General features: G+C 38.7%; 1 protein-coding gene across 1 annotated transcript in view; it reads right to left on the reverse strand.

The window, feature by feature from the left end:
- Positions 1 to 246: 246 nt before the first annotated feature.
- The window catches only part of efnb1 (ephrin-B1), a 232,508-nt gene continuing 212,535 nt past the window's right edge, over positions 247 to 20,219 (reverse strand). The window contains exons 4-5 of the mRNA XM_072595209.1: positions 16,557 to 16,688; positions 247 to 12,074 (exon numbers count right to left, since the gene is read on the reverse strand). Of these exons, the coding sequence (XP_072451310.1) occupies positions 11,689 to 12,074; positions 16,557 to 16,688 (518 nt within the window). The 3' untranslated portion in view covers positions 247 to 11,688. The remainder of the gene's footprint in view (positions 12,075 to 16,556; positions 16,689 to 20,219) is intronic.

Below are 20,219 nucleotides of genomic sequence, written 5' to 3' on the forward strand. Positions count from 1 at the left end.
CTTGTACCCTTTACATGTTTGAGAGATATGCCGGGGCTTTTTCGAATATACCTTCAGTGATTGGAAGTTTCAGTACCTTCAGGAGATTAAATGGTATTCAGTATATAAAGTTCACGAGAGGGTAAATTGTACACGTTAGGTGAAAGTACAAAACTTCATAGGGGGAATCCATTAAATGTGAACCTAATCTATCTCATACCTTGGATTAGGATTAAATTATCACCAGATAAACCATCCAACCAGAAATTCTTTATCAAATAACCCATTTAATAATTAAATCAACACTCAAACACAAACCACAGGAATGCTCCACAGCAGTTCACTCATGTCTATATCTGAAATATGGGTACTCACTGTTGGAGTTATTTAGTGGTGGATTGAGTATAGATCAACAATTGGATAAATGTTATCAGCTACAGAGCAATAAGGCAAAATACATTTTTTTTCTCTCATCACAGTGTCCTGTGAGTTCCAAAAAAAAAATGGATAAGTTTATTCTTGAGAAAGCAGTTGAATGTCCTGGGAGTTTTAGTGCAGGACATTGTGTGTTCAGTAGCGAGGTCTTCCACAGTCAAGTAATTTTCTGTCACTCGTTGTTGATATTGGCCACTTGGATGAGGAACAAAAGCTGTCGTAAACTCCTGGAATCCTAGCAAAGACAGCAGCTTCATGGTAATACAAGCATGCATGGCAATAGGACCCATCAAATGTACATAAATTAGACAAATCTCACAGAGGGACTTGATAAAAAAGAAATTAAAATGATCTTTTGAGGAAACTGTGTTTTGCAAAAGTACAGCAAGCAATATGCAAAGTAGAACAACATCAAAAAGGTCTTACTTGAAAGCATGTCGGAAATAAAAAGTCAAATTCTTGAATATATATAACACCTTATCATATCCCAGAAATGTCTCAAAGTGCTTCACATACAAACAAATTAGATTGAAATGTGGTAAACGTTAGGTATGCACAGTCAATAGTCTGCAAAGCAAAATCTTGCAAAGAACAATAAAATGAATGACTAATGAATCTATTTTAAGTCATGTTGATTCAGGGAATCATAGTTGTCAGTATATCAGAAAAGCACCCTGCTCTTCTTCAAACAGTGCATGGAACAGACCCTTTAACAAACTGAACCACCAAAACAGTTTTTGGAATGTTACTTGAATACACAACCTTACGATTCAGTGGCTCGAGAGCTACCAAATGGTACTACCACCAAATCTTCATACAGGCCCACCAATATAAAAGATTTATCAATCCAAATACAACCATACAAGTGTAAAAAACAGATAATCAGTTTAGGAATATTTGTTTTTCTGTATATTATTTGTATGGTCTTGTGGATAAAATGAAAAAATATACTCCTGTCAGTGAAATTTCACTATAATATTTTAATAATATTTAAAACATGAAGGCGGTAAGGTTTAGACTCAGAAGAGGATTAAGTGAGGCTGATTGATAGGAAATTGGTGCTTGACATTTTCTACAACAATGGCTAGTTTATTGCAACATTATCCATTGATTCATGTGTGCATGTGTCTTTCTCTGTATGTACCTTTCTATGCTCTGACTTAAAAACAATGTTGATATGAATTCCTCTAATTTCTATGTATAGTGAGAGTGAAAATATGTTCAGGAAGATTTGCTTTTGTATCTTACAATTTTGCTACACAATAACTCACTTACATTTAATAAAAACAATAATTATCATACAGTGATTCAACCTTCTGCATTCACAAGTCAACTGCATCAATGCTTCTTAGCATTCTATCTTGATATAGCTCCACTGACTTTGCCTAAAGACCATATTTTCTAAAAGTAAATGATACAGCTCAGTGTACATGGACTCTGCAGGAGGTCAATGCAATGCAGAAACATTATATGAGAGTGGTGGGAGTGACTTACACTCTACAAGGTGTGAAGTCAAATTTGCAAATTGGATGGTACAGCAAACATTATGGGGAACTGCATGAATGGATATAGATTCAATATAGTGAAAAGTGAGATGACCTATCTCAGTAAAAGGAATAAAAAGTCCACTTATTCCTTGGAACATCTGGATTAAATGAGGTAGGAGAGCAACAAGTTCTGCAGGGAGTCCATAAACAGACTTAAGATAAATGGAAAAGAATGAAAGACAATGTAAGCCTTTTTTGTTTGAATGCAATAGGCAATTATGATCTGAAATTTTTAAATTATGTTTTTATTTGTTCAATAATGGGATGTGGATGCTGCTGGCAATGTCAATCCTTAACTGCTCTTATAAAAATGGTGGTAAGTAATTCTCCTCAGCCACTGTAGTCTGTGTAGTGAAGGTAGTCTTGCAATTCAGTCAAGTAGGGAGATTCAGCAATGATGAAGGAATAACAATATATATTAAAATCAGGACGGCCTGTTACTAAGGGGGAAATTTGGAGGTGGGGGTGTTTCAATGCACCTATTTCCTTGTGTTTTAGATGGTAAACCTCAAGTTTGGAAGATGCTGTCAGAATTGCTGGACTGTATCTTGGTGATGATACACACTGCTGCATTAGTGATGGAGGAAGTGAATGTTTCAGGGCATCATAGCTTGTCAAACAGACTGCTTGACCTGTATGGCCTAAAAGCCTGCTGAAGGTAAATTCAAAAACAACTTTCAAAAAGGAATTGATAAAAAATTGAAAAAGAGAAAGAGAAAAGTGAGAATAATTGACTAGTTCTTCCAGTGAGCTGGAACTGGTAAGAAATGCTATATGATATTTTTTCTATGAAAATGTCAAAGCGTGCAATCAAAATGGCTCCTTCATGTTTAGAGTAACAGAATACAGAAGCAGAAAGGTAATGTTAAATTGATGTAGAATCTTGTTTAGACCACACTGTATAGTTCTGGTCTCTCTATATAAAGAGAGATTGAAGCACTGGAGGAATTGCAGACAATAACTTCACAAGGATGGTGCCAGAACTGACAGTATAGCTTCCTGCTTACCAGTCCAAACAATATTAAAATAAATTACGTTATCCATGACATAAGCCTAAAACTCAAAGTCTTTGAAGGATCACGTGAGCACTCCATTCGTTTCATTGCTCAGGTGCTGTGGATCTTTGAGTGTAGACACTTAGCGAGTCATAGAGACGTCCAGCACCAAAACAGACCCTTCGGTCCAACTCGGCCATGCCAACCAGATATCCTAAATTAATCTAGCTCCATTTTTCAGCACTTAACCCATATCCCTCCAAACCCTTGTTATTCATATAACCATCCAGATGCCTTTTAAATGTGGTAATTTTACAAGCCTCCACCACTTCCTCTGGCAGCTCATTCCATACATGCACCATGCTCTGCATGAAAATGTTGTCCCTTAGGTCCCTTTTAATCTTTTTCCATCTCACCCTAAACCTATGCCTTTTAGTTCCGGACTCCCCATCCCAGGGAAGAGACTTTGTCTATTTATCCTTTCCATGCCCCTCATGATTTTATAAACCTCTAATAGGTTATCCTTCAGCCTCAGACGCTCCAGGGAAAACAGTCCCCGACAATTCAGCCTCTCCCTATAGCTCAAAGACCCCAATCCTGGCAATATTCGTGTAGGTCTTTACTGAACCCTTTCTAGTTTCACAAAATCCTTCCTATAGGAGGGAGACCAGAATTGCACACAACATTTCAAAAGTGGTCTAACTAAGGTCTAGCCGCAACATGACCTTCACAGCATTGTTGGATGTTCGATATGCACTGTCACCATGATTGTTGCCATCTGATGGCAAGATTTATTTTAAACTTGCAGCATTGTACTCAATGCTCTGACCCATAAAGAGAAGCATACAAAATGCCTTCTTCACTATCCTATCTACCTGTGACTCCACTTTCAAGGAACTATGAACCTGCACTCCAAGCATGTGTCACTTGACAGGTATAGCACACTAGAAATCAATACCAAGAAAGGGTGACTAAGTTAATCAACAGGATCCTTCATCGTCTCTAAATGACCCAAGAAGAAAATCACATCCAGGTAGAGACTAAACACTCTTAAATAAAATACCCAATAAAATGACCTCTGATGTGAACAGAAAAGAGAGAAAATGAAGTACAAATTGGAATTTAATGAAGAGATTCAGGCACTTTATGTGCTGATTAGACAACCCTGGAATTTGTTACAGAATTAATCTGATCGAAGGATTTTTTTACAAATAGAAGAGATACCCAGTATGAGTGAAGTATAACATTTGATCAAGGTGTTTGAAGATACATACATAAGTGTAATTTATGGGCTGGAATAAATTAAGTTTAGATAATGGTGTGGGCTCTTAAAGCTGATTTTGAATTACTACGGGAGGAATGCTATTTTACATAACAGATTTCATTTTGTGATAATGATTAGATTTCAGTTTGTGTTGATGGTTACAGCTAGTATCAAGAATGGCAACTAGTCAGCTCTTCATGTAATGATTGAATGAGAAAAAGTTTTTAATGTCCTCCAACATTACCAAAATGGGGCACTTACCTAGATAGATTTCACCAACGTGTAACAAAATCACTGCCCATATATTGACTTATCTGGAATCTTCCAACTCACTAGCCTTGCAAGATTTTCGCCAAATGTCTGTTCCCTATTACTGTATATATTATGAACATGTCCATTTCATTATCTTATGTTTCAATGTACAGAAGCAAACTTACAATTCATCACCAAATTCAAATTTACTTGATCATCTCTCATTCTTTTCAATCTTGACGTTGCCCTAAACTATGAGCTTCAGCAGTTCATGAAGATGTCTAAAACTCAAAATTTCAACTTCTCTTCCCTGTTTCCCACACAAATATACTGATATTATCATGAATTAGAATCCATAACTTAGACATACTTTTCTATCGAGTGGGGCTCATGGGGTAGGGCAAACAGAACGAGACCTCAGAAATGCAGTTGGAAATTCTAACTATATTTAGAACAAAGTCACTATCTTAATTGGTAGAGGTAAATGTACAAGCCAATGTGATAAACATAGAGATTATATTCCCAGTCTTTTTTCTCACAAAAGAAGAAAAAAAATTAGCTGCAACTTCAACTCTGCGTCACTATCCAGTGATTCTTTATCAAAGCTTCTGTTGCAACATTCAACAAGTACAAATAGCTGACTTAACATTCACAGGTGAAGAACATGTACTTGAGCCAAGATTGTTGGTACCTAAACCAGAGATAACAGCTTGGGCAGAAAAAAAGGAAAACTGAAGAAAGGAAGATGATCGAAGAGTACTGGGTTTAATTTTTTTTTTTAATTTGTCCTTTGCTTGCAGCCTTTCACAGCATTGTTGGATGTTCGATATGCACTGTCACCATGATTGTTGCCATCTGATGGCAAGATTTATTTTAAACTTGCAGTTGATTCTGCACGGAATCTTTCCTTCAGGAGTAAATCATGAGGCCTTATGGTTCCTGACTGATTTAGTAAGACACCACAACAGTGTTGGCCAGTGGGAGGAAGCATCACAAGAGTGCTCCATCTCATGGTCTGTCTTAACAAATTAACTTTAGTGCACTGACTGTTGACAGTATTTGGGCTTTAGTAATCCTGCCTTAACAATACTGAGCGCAAAGAAACACAAGAGCACCTAAGGGCTTCTGCTCTCTGTCCTCTCCAGTTACTGCTACGGATGGCCATATCTAAACACTCATTTGTGTGGAAAACCTAGATGAATGGCCAATGCCCATATTTTAAGGCACCAAGAAGCTTGTAACAATTAAACAAGATGACAAAGTAAAGTTATAATCAAAGACACGAAACTTCGATTTTAAGAGGCTGGATATTGGAGCAGGGAGAAAACAAAACCGAAAAACCCAAACTCCTTATTTCCTCAAGTCTTGGAAAGGTGTAATCAGAGTAAGTCACACACTTGCTTTTCATTTTAAAAGAGTGAGCATATCAAAAAAACGTAGAGCACATTGGAGCTACAATACACTTATAATTGTAGAAGTTGTAATAATTAAAAGGAGTGACCAGGAATCCAGAAGCCCCCCTCCAGCCCAACTCAAAATGAAAATTAACAGCATCTGCATTGGATTTGGTGAATCATACTATAGCTTTCAGGATCAACTCAAAGAACAAACAAATATTGTGACAAAATTATCTGCTCTTACAGTGAATTCTTAATTCAACAACGCAACTGTGATGTCCACCCAAAATGGAGAATTGAGGAATAATGATGATAGTTGAACGAATGACTGTTAAGTTGCATGAATTTATCCATTACTGTTTTGGTACAGAGCTCGGGAGTGGAGATCTAACCAGGGTTACCAGTTACTTTGCTGTAGATGTTAGATATATAAAATAGGCAATAGCAAATCTTCAATAGAAAGGAAAACTGGACAGAATAGATCACATGTGAATGATTTCCTACCTCTTTTACATCCTGTCTAAGTTGAAAATTCTACCCATGCATCTTTGAGCCTTTTCTAAGCATTGAGAATATTTGAGGAGAGAAGGCAATTTTCAGAGTATACACTAATGATGGAGAAGTCAATAAAGTGTGGAACATGGAAAAAGCACAGCAGGTTAAGCAGCATCTGAGAAGCAGAACCGTCTTTGTTTCAGGTCGGGACCTTTCTTTCAGGAAGAACCACACTCACTCACCCAGCAGCATCAGTTTGTGTGTGTTTAGTTCTATGTGCATGCAGTGTGCAAAGGTGCACATTCAGCCCCATCTGTGTTTCATATATGAACATATAAATTAGGAACAAGAGTGAGTCATGGCCCCTAGAGGCTGCTCTACTATTGAATATAATCACAGCTGATCATTCCACTCCATAATCGTTTCCCACTTTCACCCCTTACTGTTTGATCCCTTTCGCCCTAAGAACTGTATCTATCTCCTTCTTGAAAACATTCAAAATTTTGGCATCAACCTTTCTGTGGTAGCCCATTCCACAGGCTTACCACTCTCTGGATGAAGACATTTCTCCTCATCTCAATCCCTTTTGGCCTGCCACTTAGACTGTGACTCTTGATTCTGGACTCCCCAATCATTAGGAACGTCCTTTCGGTGTTTACCCTGTTTAGTGCTGTTAGAATTTCAGTCCTTGCTCACCAAGAAGCTATTATCTCTACCTTTAAATATTCAGAGACTCTGCTTTCAATGCCTTTTGAGGAAGAAAGTTCCAAAGACCCGTTACCCTCTGTGGGGGGGAAAAAAGCTTCATTTCTGTCTTAAATCAGCAACCTTTAATTTTTAACAGCAGCTGCTAGTTCTAGATCCTCCCACACCAAGAAACACCCTTTCCATATCCAGCATGTCAAGAACTCTCAGGATCTTGGATATTTCAAACAAGTCACCTCTTAATCTTCTAAATTCCTGCAGATACAACTCTAGGCTGCTCAACCTTACCTCATAAGACAATCTGCCCATTCCAGATATTAGTCCAGTAAACTTTCTCTGAACTCTTTCTAACACATTCACATCCTTCATTAAATAAGGAGTCCAATACTGCATTCTGTACTCCAGATGTGGTCTTAAAATGCCCCATATTACTGAAGTATAACCCCTCCCTTTTTTGTATCTAATTGCTCTTGCAATAGACATTATCATTCTATACATTTTCCTCATTATTTGTTGATTTCACATATAAACCTTTTGAAAATTCATCTGCATCTCAGAGCTCTGTAAACTCTCAACATTAATGTCGTATACATTTTTATTCTTTCAATCAAAATGGAGAATTTCCTACATGGTGCACCATTTACTAGATCTTTTCCCACTAAATTAACTGATATCCCTTCATAGCCTGCTTGTTTCCTCTTCATAACTTGCTACTTTTATCCGTTTGCACATCATGTGTAACTGTATATTTATCTATGGCACATACCTGTATGTGCATCTACAGTATGCATCTGCATCTACTTATGCAGGTCATATCTGTCTGCACACAGATCCACATTTCTTTAACTAGTATCTTTGTCTGGTTGTTTACGGCTATGTCATTTGTACACTTGTGTGCATGCAGCAGGCCCCTTATATGTACTACAATACACTGACTCTGTTTGCAAAAAGGGCATGTTCCATTAGTTTTTTTAATGATCCACTAAAATTTTGTCACCCAGCCAATCAAACACATCACCAGTCTTGAAACAAATGAACCTATCAGCATATAATCACAGCAAAACAGGAAGCAGAGCAGTGTGGAAATTGTTTCAAACCTGTTAGCAATCAAGATTTCAAAACAAGCTTTTATCTGAAACTGATTCAGAGAACAGATATTATCCATTCCAGAGCCTGCATACTGGCTACATTTCAAAACCCAACTCAGCCATCAGCTCCATAAATTAAATCTGTCTGAAGTGTGCATATAACTGTTTTTAGGAATAATTCTGATTTTTCTTGCACCTTCTAAAGACTTATGAAAATGATTCATTTTCTCAGGCTTCCACAACGGACTAATTTTAATCCACTACAATAATGGAGAAAACAAAAGCAATGTACTGTGGATGTTGGAAAGTTGAAACAAATACACAAAAGTTCTCTCTCGGTCAAGCAGCATCGATGAAGAGAAGTAGAGGCAAACTTCTGACTGATAAGCTTTCACCAGTCCTCATGAAAGATCATACGAGTCCAACACTGTTTCTGATGCTACGTTACCTGCTGAGTATTTTGATCATTTTCTGTTCTATTACCAAAAAAATGCTGAATTTATCACATGAATATTAGTTTTTTGAGTAGATACTTATTGGGAATGCTTTATCTAAAGTATAACAATTGAAACAGTCGTCCCATTAGCATGTCAACATCCTCACTACCTTGAGATAAATTCTGTGACCATTTTCTTTAGTCTCAGTCAGAGCATGTCTTCAGGGGAAGTGGAAGGATGGCAAAGGAGGATGTTTGGCCTCTGCTTGGGAATCCACTAAGGTTTTCTTCCACTCCCATCATGTTTAATGCGTTTCAGGTTTTAACACCTTAACTGGAAGTCCTATTGCTGCTGTTGCACAGACAATGTTGCTCGTTTCATTGATTGTTTGTTCAGTTTTCTTAATGCTTGAATATTAGTTTTTATTAAATGTTTGTGCTGTTGGATACTGCCAAATTTCTCAAATAAACAAGCATGTTAAAAGATTAAAACTGCAAGGTTAAGAGATTGAAATTAAAAGAGCAAATGTTAAAAATTCACTGCTGGTACGTCAGCATCTGAAAGGGATAAAATGGGATGTTTTATATAGCAGATCTCAGTCAACATTTTCCAATTGTATATGCCACATTAGACATTTGTTTGCAATGGATTGAAGTGAGAGCATCACTGGACAGATGACAGGACATAAGCAACTGGGGGGTCAGCATGAATTTAAAGCATCAATATAAGTGCAATCAACTCAACCTCATCAGCAATATTTATCACAGCTCCAAGTTCCTGCAATAGGTACTGCGAACAGCAAGTGAAAAGACAGAGCTGGAGGGAATCAATTTGCCTGAAATCATAACACAGGAAAGGAGCTGTGCTTTCATCAACACATTGAAAAGTTGTGTGGATACAGTTCTTTCATTACTTTGAAACCTAGGTATAAGGTTCCAGGCTGAAAAGATTGAGAACAATGCTGTGATAAATAAAAGGAGTAGTATTTCCTTTAGATTTTAAAAGTTTATGTCAATTTTAAAAGGGTAGGTTCTACTGTTTAGTTTCCAAACAATTAATGGAAATATAACATATTGCAAATGGATCTTGAATCTATCAATTAGGATGCAGGGAGCAACGAGTGCACGTTGAAGCTTAACAGAAACGAAAGAAGAACATAGAGGATATAGTATTTCTAACCAAAGGAGAGAGAGTGCAAGAGTGAGAGAGAGCAAGAATGAGACAGAGCAAGAATGACCATGAGAACACAAGCGAGCGAGCGAGAGAGAGATAGAGAGAGAGAGAGAGAGAAACAGACAGAGATCAAAAAGGTTGCAACATGTTTGATGGACAAGTTGATATTTTATTTGTTCTTTTTGCTGTATGACATTAAGCTCCCTCAACTGATGGGGGAATAGGAAAAAGAATAAATCAATTTCAAAGTGTGAAATTGAATAGCCCATTGAGTTATTCAACAGTGGTGCATCAGAAAGGTCTTTCAGTGAATAAGCTGAGTGTTATTAGCATCTTTCACTGGTGCTGCAGAAGACTACCAGAGCTGATCAAGCCATTGCTGGTAGGTGCACACCATCAAAACTCAAACGCATTTGACTAAAACTAAGGAAATAACTCCCATTCTGAATGAATCTTGCATAAAACCAGGACTGATAACGTTTTCCCCACCCCATGAATTGAAGGCATTTTATATTGTTTTAAATATTTTAAACCCCCATCTATCTACAAGCTTTCAAGGTAATGAAGAACACACTTTCAAACCAGTCTGTAAGGCCAATGCCTGCCCATTATAACCTCTGCCAGCAGTTTTAGTATCAGATGTTCACACCTTTCAGGATAGTCTGTAAGCACATCTGGATTTTGTGCCAAATGTATAGCATTATGGCCCTGCTACTACACTGGGAGAAATGAAAAACTTTCGTCCCCATCAAAATTGACCCCATCTCTCTGATTTATACTATTTCAAACAGGATGCCAAATCATATATTTGCTTTTCTTTTATATTATCTTGGACTGAAATACTGAGTTGGGCTAGCTGGCCATTATTAACATTTACCACACTCCTATTAGATAATCATTCCTTGCATTCCTCACCAGGCAAGCCCAGATCAACCAACACAATCCCCAACAAGGTATAAATCAAAGGCTGCATATTAACTAGACTAACCTTAAAACGACCAACTAGTAATCAATTGCACCCTGATTACCACAGACCATCTGAGCATTATTTCACTAACCTCGATTATATTCTTGTCAAAATATTTTCAAAAGGAACTTGGGGGTGGGGGGGGGGGGGTGAGGTGGAGGCTAGATTTGTACATAAACTAAGGATAGATTGTTGAGTATGTTTATAATTTACATAGATCACATTACAACAAAAATTATCTTTCAAATCAAGGATTGGGAAATGAGTAAGAGGGAGCGTAGTTGAAATGAGCAAGAAAAGTAAAAGTGAAAAGTCCTTCCCCCTGACCCAACCCAATCTGAGTTTTTGCGTTGCAAGTCTCATCCCCTGAGCAGTTGGAGTTCATAAAGTTTTGAAGCAGCCTCAAGATCTCTGTGCTACAGAGAACCAACTGCTTCATAATCCTCAGTCTTTTTAATTGTCTGTTTGGAGACGTCCCTAGTTTTGCTTTTCAACTGTGGCTTCTCCTCACAACTTAAATCTTAGAGGCTTTGATCTTCTCATTACTTTTCAAATCTTTCTTGCATTTGGAAAATGGAAGATAGAAGAGGGTGGAATTTGTTTTGAGCTCCTCCCTCTTTCAAGCCTTTTACTGAGGGAATGGCTTTACAGAAAAGAAAGAAAAGGTTGTGAATAGATCTGAGCCCATCACACACTATAAATCTTCAGCCTCCTTGGTTGCAAAGAAAGTCATCTTCCAATTTTCTTTTTTTTTCTTTTTTTCTCTTTTTTCTCTTAAAACATAAGCTTGCTGAACTTAATACTGAAATCTTTCTTGCTGGCCACAGTCACAGTTTTATCCATACTCTCCCAAAGACACTTTGCATATGGGGAGTCTGTACATGTCAGGAGAAGATTTAGATATTATGAAAAAGGCCAGGTGAAAATTGAAATTCTCTCACATTTTCCTGGCCATCAAACTTTGTAGTAGATGTTTGCAGGACTCTGTGGAGGCATCTCCTGAACAATATACACTGGATGGCCGTAGTCACCACTAACTTTTTCATAGTGAGGACAATAATTGTTATCATTAGTCCTCAGCGGGATTATGATGTCACTAGGCTCCGAGCCACTATTTCCACTACACTTTGGGCTTGCCAGTGTGTTGAGAGAGAGGACAGCTGATCTCTGCTGGGAACTCTTCCTATGTCGCTTTCTGAACTTTATTAAGAGAACCACAAGGAAGATGATGATGAGGATAAAGATGATGCAGCCTGCTCCAATTGCAGCGAAGAGTGCCATTTTTGAGCCAAAGATTCCCTCATTCTTGTTCAACTTGTCTTTAATCTGACTGTCAGTAGCTGTTGAAAGAGAAGAGGGAAATGAGTGAGCTTTCAATACTTTAGTTCAACTCAAAAGTTTACATCAGTTTAATTACCATAAGATTAACAAACAAAAAAGACCCAACTGTTCACTTGGGTTGGACCTCAGCAAGATGGCAGATTCATAACTGCAAAGTTACAGGGTTGTTGACCTTAGCACGCATCTGAACCATTTTGACACGGAGCAAGTTTAATCCTCTTTCAAATTTTTTTTTTCCTCTCTGTTTCCTGGATTTCCTCCACAACCTATGAGTGGTGGTACTTCATGAGCTCATCACTGAGTATCAGGGTAGAATGTTGCCTTTATGATACCAATGGGCCCAAAGTGATTTTTCAACCATGCCATGAGTGTGTAGCTGGCTTCAACCTGGTTCAGCACTCCAATTTTGCAAAACTGCACACAAAACAGCAACTCTGCTCACTGGACATTTATTAGATGGCATCTATTTTAAGCTGCTCCAAAAAGCAAGTAAAAACCCTAAGTATTAGGGTGGTAAAATTATTCTAACACAACTGAGTCAGTCAGATGTTAGGAAGAAGCATTAAATGTTGCCACATAATTGCTGTGATGTAGGTACACAGTTGAATTTAAGCCACATCCTAAGGTTGTGGAGATGAGAAGGAAAATTGCTTCACCATTTATCATGACCAAGCAATAGTCAAGCAGCAACAAAATTGCTTTTCCCTTATTCTTCCATAGGATGTGGCCTATCACTGACAAGGCCAGCATTTATTGTTCATCACTCAATGCTCTTGTGCGCTTGCTAGGTCAATTCAAAGGTAGTGGCATCCACACTTCTGTGAATTGGAGTCACATGGAGGTCAGCCAAGGTAGATTTCTTAGTGAACTAGTTACGTTTTTGTAATGATTGAATATAGCTCCGTGCTCACAATTACTGAGACTAGCTTTCAGTTCCAGGTTTAACAATTAAAGTTACATTCCAACAGCTGGGATTTGAACTCGCTCCTGCAGAACATGAGCCTCTGGATTATTACTTCAGTGACATCACCATTACCCCACCATACTGGCAGTATGCCACCAAACTGCAACACACAAAAAAAGAATCTGAAGAATGATTTATTGAGTTCTCGTGGCAAAAGTCTGAGTCTATTTATTGCTATCAGAGGGGTTGTGGCACACATAACAAAGCTTAATTCAGCAGCAAAAAAAGTGAGTTGCAGTACAAGAGTGAAAAAAACCAAAAAACACAATTATATGCAAAAAAGCTTGTGATTAGCAGCAGTTCTACATTAGCTCAATGTGAGACAGAAAGTCTAAGAAAAAGACACAGCAAGTATGAGACAAATAACACACAGACAATACTGATGATTAAGATCTTAATTAATTTAATTTTGTCTGGAAATTTTTCCTTTAGATTCTGTTATTATCACTGATTTGTTCAATACTAACTAAGCAGGGCTCCACAGCATCAATACTTGGAACACTTGGTTGGTAAGGGAGTTTTCAATCCACAGCATTCCCCGCTCAATGAGATCCCAAGGGATAAAACTCTGTCAAGTCTGGCATTTTCACACAAATATCCTACTACTTTGAATCAAGTAAAAGAAATCAATCCTAAGTTTAACTCTATCAAATCGTTTTCATGGCACGGTTAAGTCTCAGAGCAGCACTGATGCTCAATCTATTTCGAACTAAGTAATCTCAGCTGGGCTGCAGTTGGAATTCTACAGTTGGTCTTAATGCTCTTAGATGAGGGAAAGGTTTAAGCAACCTGAAATCAACCTGCAATTTAGGTCCTGGCCACAACTGTGGAACTCTTGATGAAATATACTAGTGATCTGTGGGTGGGGTAAGAATCGGTGTTGGCTATGAGGTTCCTGCACAACTTTAAATTAACTGAAAACATTTTCTGTATAGGCTCGCACACCAAGAACAGTGACATGGATAAGAACACGCGATGATGATTCACTGAACAATGATAGTCTTGATCCCAATGATGCGCATGATACTCTTGACCAGTTTAATCCATTCTTCCATCATCTGTTTTAGTGGTGGCTGAGCTTTTAAATCACTGTGGGGCAGATTTGTATTCTATGGCTTGAGTGTTAAGAGTTACCAGGTTGGAGCACAGAGGGGATTGCCTGTTCCCTATGCAAACTCACTGACTTACTATTAAATTTGATAAAAAGAACAACTAGCAGATTCTGTAAGTGACAGCATTTCCCATCAGATTTTTGTTTCTGCACTCAGCCCAGGTTTTGTTTAATCTCCTGGTGATAAATATAAGTATATCCTAGTACCTACTTTCCGGAATGCCTTTCTTAAAATCTTTTGCCTCTCCCCTTCCTGCAAAAATTTTCAAGGCCATCCATTTGACCAAGTTTTCAGTTATCTGGTCAAACCTCCACCCTATGGCTTCACTAACTATTTTGAATTTGTTTCTCTTCCTTGAGAAGTTACCTTGAGACATTTTTGCACATTCAAGGCATTTTTTAAAATACATGCTATTATTGTCGTCATTGTGCTGAAGTGGCTTTTCTAAAACATCTTTCATATTCTGTCTGATTGAAATATTAGCCTGACTCAGTTAACATGCTATGAAAGCAGGTTGAAACACCAGGTGAGGAATTGAGCACAAACTAAGCTGACATATTAGTGCAGTACTGAGGGAGCCCTGCACTGTCAGAGTTGTTGGCTTTTAGATGAAACAATCAACTGAAGTCTCATCTGTCAGTTAAGGAAGACAAAAAAAAAGGCAAATTTTGAAATTTTCGCAACGCTCTGTCCAGCATTAATTAGTCAATAAATACCAATAAAAATAATTAACTGATTGTTGTGGTTCTGTTCACCGAGCTGGGAATTTGGTTGCAGATGTTTCGTCCACTGTCTAGGTGACATCCTCAGTGCTTGGGAGCCTCCTGTGAAGCGCTTTTGTGATCTTTCCTCCGGCATCTGTAGTGGTTTGAATCTGCTGCTAACTGATTGTTCATCTTAATAACAAGGAATCCTGGTCACTACTGGGAATGCTTAAAAAATAGGGATGATCACTGCAGGTGAATAAGGAGGTAAGCTATGTGTGTTTTGGTGGAGACTGTTTAGGAGCTTTCAGCAAGGGGGATATGGCTGGGGTTTGCAGCCATGTTCCATAGGACATAATGGGAGGTGAAACTCGGGGCAGGGGTCCTTCTATAAACACAAGGAGTCTGGAAAGCAGATACCCTCTCAAGCAGTGAAGGCCTGGCAGGCTTCAAACATGATGTCAGCTTCCGCCCACTGTGGCAGAAAATGTGGCAGGAGTGGGCAGAGGCCCTAAAGTGGCCATTAATTGGTCAAAAATTGAGATAGAGTCAGAGGTGGTCAGGCGAGTAAGGGCCAACAATGGCACCCACAGTAATATGCCAATTATATGTCTCTGCCCACTTGCTCCCTGGGTACCGTAAAATTAAGTAATATAAATATTAAAGAATATGCAAATAGTGTGGGAAAGTAGCACTGAGGTTGATGATCTGCTGTGATTCAGTAGAATGTCAGAGTAAACTTGAGGGGCTGAATGGCCATAACCTGCTTCAATGTTCCTATACTCTGTCTATAACTTGAAATCAGAAGACAGACAATTAACATACTGTTTAGCATTAAATGATTCATCAGGGACATTTAATAAATGAAACAGGTAGGTCAAGGAGATTGCTGTTGCCTAGTCTAATTCACTGTCTGTGAGATAGTGAAAGCTCATGTTCTGAATTCAAACACTGGGGATGGGCACAGATCCAGCAAAGATCAATGGATTCTGAAATCTTGTTGAGAAGGAATAGAGAATGGCATTTACCTTTCACAATTCTTGCTTTTTGGGTTCTCAACACAACTGGTATTTGAGATATTTTCTGTTTGTTGCATCAGAATAAAATTCCTTCTAACATCCCAAACCAATGCCAGCTTGTACACAGTACAGGCAAATGACAGAGTGAAACTTTCTCCCACTTTGCCCCAGAAGTGAACCATAACCCTGACTTAAAACGAATATTGCCTGAATCAATATGTTAAATCTCTCCATTCCACGCATCGTCCTCTCTGAATGATACTGACAATTTAGCTTTGACTTCTGATAAAATAGGACCAACATTTTTCTTAGGCTTGTACCTACCAGGAACTGGATTGAATGCCTTGGTTGATTTAAGTCAAATCAGCCATACCACAAGAGATATTTAAGGCCAATTTTCTTGATTCTATTAACTATACCCACAGGAAATGCATACAAAGACCTTTGTACTTTTGATTTATACCACATACCATTTAGAACCATTGAAATTTATGGTTGCAAAGATGGGCACAGCTCATCAGAAATTCTATTCCAGGAGCACAAAGTCAGAAGATTATTCCTTTTTTTTTATCCTGTCAGTCTGAGTTACAAATAAACCCAGGATCTCTGGAAACAACTTAACATCTTTACCTTCGGGAAGTAGAGTCATGGAAAGACAGCCTACAAGTTATATCTTCCTCACCTGTATTCCCAGGTTTCTCTTCTGAAGATGGCTCCTTCCAGAGGGAGATTACGCTCTTCACTGTGTTATCCTGGCCTTTACCTGGTGCTCTTGTCGGATGCTTTTCTTTCAGTGTTGGCCTTGTGTTTGGATCTGGATGGAAGGGAGATGGAAATTACTGACTGCACCAGGTGTCTGGCACTCCACTGTCAGGATCAGTGCAGGGTTGTTGGTTAACATCAAGGGATCAATGTAAAGACTGAGGCAGCAGTCATATAGCAACAATGCTGTATTGCGCAGCAATAGATTTTGATTCTGGCAATGTCAACAATGAGGAAGAGGGTACGAAATTTGAAAGGAATGTTTGATGATCCTTACAGGGCCCCAAGTTCACACCTTTGTATATTAGTTAAGAAGTTGATTGATTGCATGGAAGAATGGAACAGGGACAAGGATTCTGCCAAAATTAAAAAAAGATGATGTAAAGTCAATAATTTGGGATTTGATGAAGAACAAGACTTCCATGAGAACCTGGGTTCCAAACTAGCCAGACTGTAAGCATGTATTAGTAATTTATAAAGTTTGTAACTTAACCAGTGCATTCTAATGTGAACATCCTTACCCCATACTTCAGTAAAAGCAATCTAACTTCCCTGATCCAAACACACTTTTCTATCTTAGGAACTACCCTTCGATTCACAGCCTTTCTGCTGCTCCCCACAGCAGGTAGAACAATTGAAGTTCTTGTTGAAAAGTCTGGGCTATTTTCAAGGCTAGATTATGTGTTAATGTCATGTATAGCTCAATAGTCGAGGGATGCGAATTTCCAGATGGTCCAACGCTGAGCAGAATATAAGTTTTGTCTTTGAAGGTGGGAGAGGGTAATAGGCTCATCACCAGTTGAATTTCTTTATGTGGCAGCAAGAGGATCATGAGTTCTCTGAATAGAAAAAGCAGTTTTTGACTGAGTACAGCACAAACAAGAACCAGCAAAACTGAGGTCAATAGGAAACCCACAGCGATAGAGGTCATAACTGACCCAAAATAAAATGCAGAATTCTATCTGTGTTGCAATCATCCAGTTCAAAATTAGGTTTGAATTTCTTGGTATGATTCCCTTCACCCAAACATCTTCAACTGTTTTATCAATGACCTTCACTTTACCACAATGTGGTGAGGAATGGGCTATTAATCGTCTGTGTAAAGTGTCCATCACCAAAAAGATGGAAGAATCCCTCGCCAGCCAACAATATCCAGCTTAGCTTGCAATATTTGTACTGGTCAAGCACCAGGTAATGAACATTGCTAGCAATGTTCAATCACCTCTTCCAAATCTTCAACTGCATCCTGAATCTATGTATTGATAATCTAGGGGTAACAACTGAGCAGAGGCTCAACTCTAACTGTTGCATCAATGCCATGACTATAGAAGGAGCAAAGTCAGGGTACTCCATGGTGAGTAGCTCATCTCCTGACTCCTTAAAATTTCTCCATCATTTATTTAGTTCAAATCCAGGCGTTAGTGCACATAGTCAGCTGGGTGGCAACAGCTGTGACAACATTCAATGAGCCCAATATCAGCCAGTACAATGAATAAAAGCAAAATGCCATAGATGCTGGAAATCTGAAATAAAAGCAGAGTGCAGGAGAAACACAGCAGGTCTGACAGCATCTAAGGGCAAAGAAAAAGGGAGATAATGTTCCAAGTGCAGTATGCATCTTCTGCAGGACTGAAAGGAGCTGGTTTTCATCCTAGCGATGCAGGTGGGATGAAGAGCATTGTTGATGAGTGTGCCCACAGCAAAAGAGAAAGGCAGTGATAACAGCATTAAAAGAACGATAGATATATAAAATAAGTCTCAATGTTAGTTGTAAGAAGGAGAAAAAGTGGGTTCACTCTGCTAATGGCAAAGCCAACAAAACACAGTCATGGAAGAATGGAGGATTGTAAGAAAAATGGAAGACAGAAGTCATTCTCTGAAACTGTGGAACTCAATATTCAGAATGAGGCGCTACAAATAGTCCAAGTGGAAAATCAGCTGTTGTCCCTCTAGCTTGCACTGAGTTTCATTGCAACAGTTCCACCCTCCCAGTTTTCACATTTAAAGGATTATCATCTCCCAGATCTGCCACCTCCAACAGAATGCTACTACTAAACATATCTTCCCCCTCCATATCAGCGCTCTACTGTCTGTGTTCCACAGAGATCAATCCCTCCATATCACCCTGATCCACTCTTCCATCACTCCCATCAACTCCTCACTCCCCATGCTACCTTCCCATGCAAGTGCAGAATTTGAAACTCTTTTCCATTCACCTCCTTTCTGCTCACCATCCAAGGCTCCAAGTACACCTTCTAGGTGAAGGAATATTTTACTTGTACTTCTTTCACTTTAGTCCATTGTATTCACTGCTCACAATGCAATCTCTTTACACTGTAGATCCCAAACACAGACCTGCTGACTGCTTTACAAAACAGCTCAACTCTAGCTTCAAGAATACCCGATCCTCCAGTTACTTGTCATTTCAGATAAACCACCTTGCTCCCACACTAACCTTCCCATTCTTGGTCTGTTAGAGTTCTAATATTTTGTTTGTATCGTCCAGTTTAAGTTAGCTTTCTTGCTTGATTGCCACTGATTTCAAGGGACTCAATATCTATCCATGTTACTGCCAGTGCCAATGTACAGATTATTTGTGGAATGCAGTGCAGCAACTCACTGGGTTCAACAGCATTTCCTCGCCATGTGCCACCTGTGACCATAAAGGATTACGCAGCAATGTCACATTGGGACTGGTGAAGGTCGGCTGGAGCATCACAAACATTCAGTATTATTTTGGAACTATGTCAGAACATTCTGCAAATGTTACATTTTCTATTTAGAGATTATTTCCTTCAAAATGTATCCCTGTTTCTGTGCACGTTCTCTTCATATAAATAGACTGCATCTGCAATATTCAGGGTGATAATCCAGTAACAACCAGAGTCTTCCTTATTTGCTTTCAAAAATTCACTTTCCCATTATCACCCCCACCCTCAAACTTAATTTAAGGGGGAAGGGAAAGGAACATGTATCTAGCCAGGGTTACAGTGGGTGTGTTACAATTAGCCATGATACCTTTAGGTGAAGGAAGATAAAATTAGGCAGGGTTCCAGATTCTGTAATTGGTATCCAACAATCCCTGCTAGAAAATGAATGGAGCTTTGAGCAAAGTGCGAGACAGTAGCTTGTAGCCATGGAACTACATCACAACAAGGGGCACTGCCTTCAGAGAAGCGAATCCAAAATGTGCTTGCAAATCATTCCCCAAGGACAGTGAAGAGCCACTTCAATTTGCATTCTCATTTATTCTGTCTTTGTACCTGAATATCATCAGCATTTCACTAGCAGAAATACTATGAATATTGGCATAGCTAGGTCACAAATTGAGATCGTACAAAGTTCTCTCAGAGACTGGCACATTATGGGAGTAATGAAGGTGGGCATTCTGGCAGGCAATACAAATTATTGAAATGGTACTTTAAAAAGTAGGCACACAGATTAGATGTAGAGACAAATTCACAGTTACAGACAGGCAGAGGCACAAACAAAAATATGCCAATACCATACCATAGAAAGATGAGAAAGACAGGCAGATGTACAAAGGCATCTGTACATCTACATGTATGGACAGACAATGTGC

This window comes from Chiloscyllium punctatum, chromosome 25, assembly GCF_047496795.1.
Source record: "Chiloscyllium punctatum isolate Juve2018m chromosome 25, sChiPun1.3, whole genome shotgun sequence".
NCBI lineage: Eukaryota > Metazoa > Chordata > Chondrichthyes > Orectolobiformes > Hemiscylliidae > Chiloscyllium > Chiloscyllium punctatum.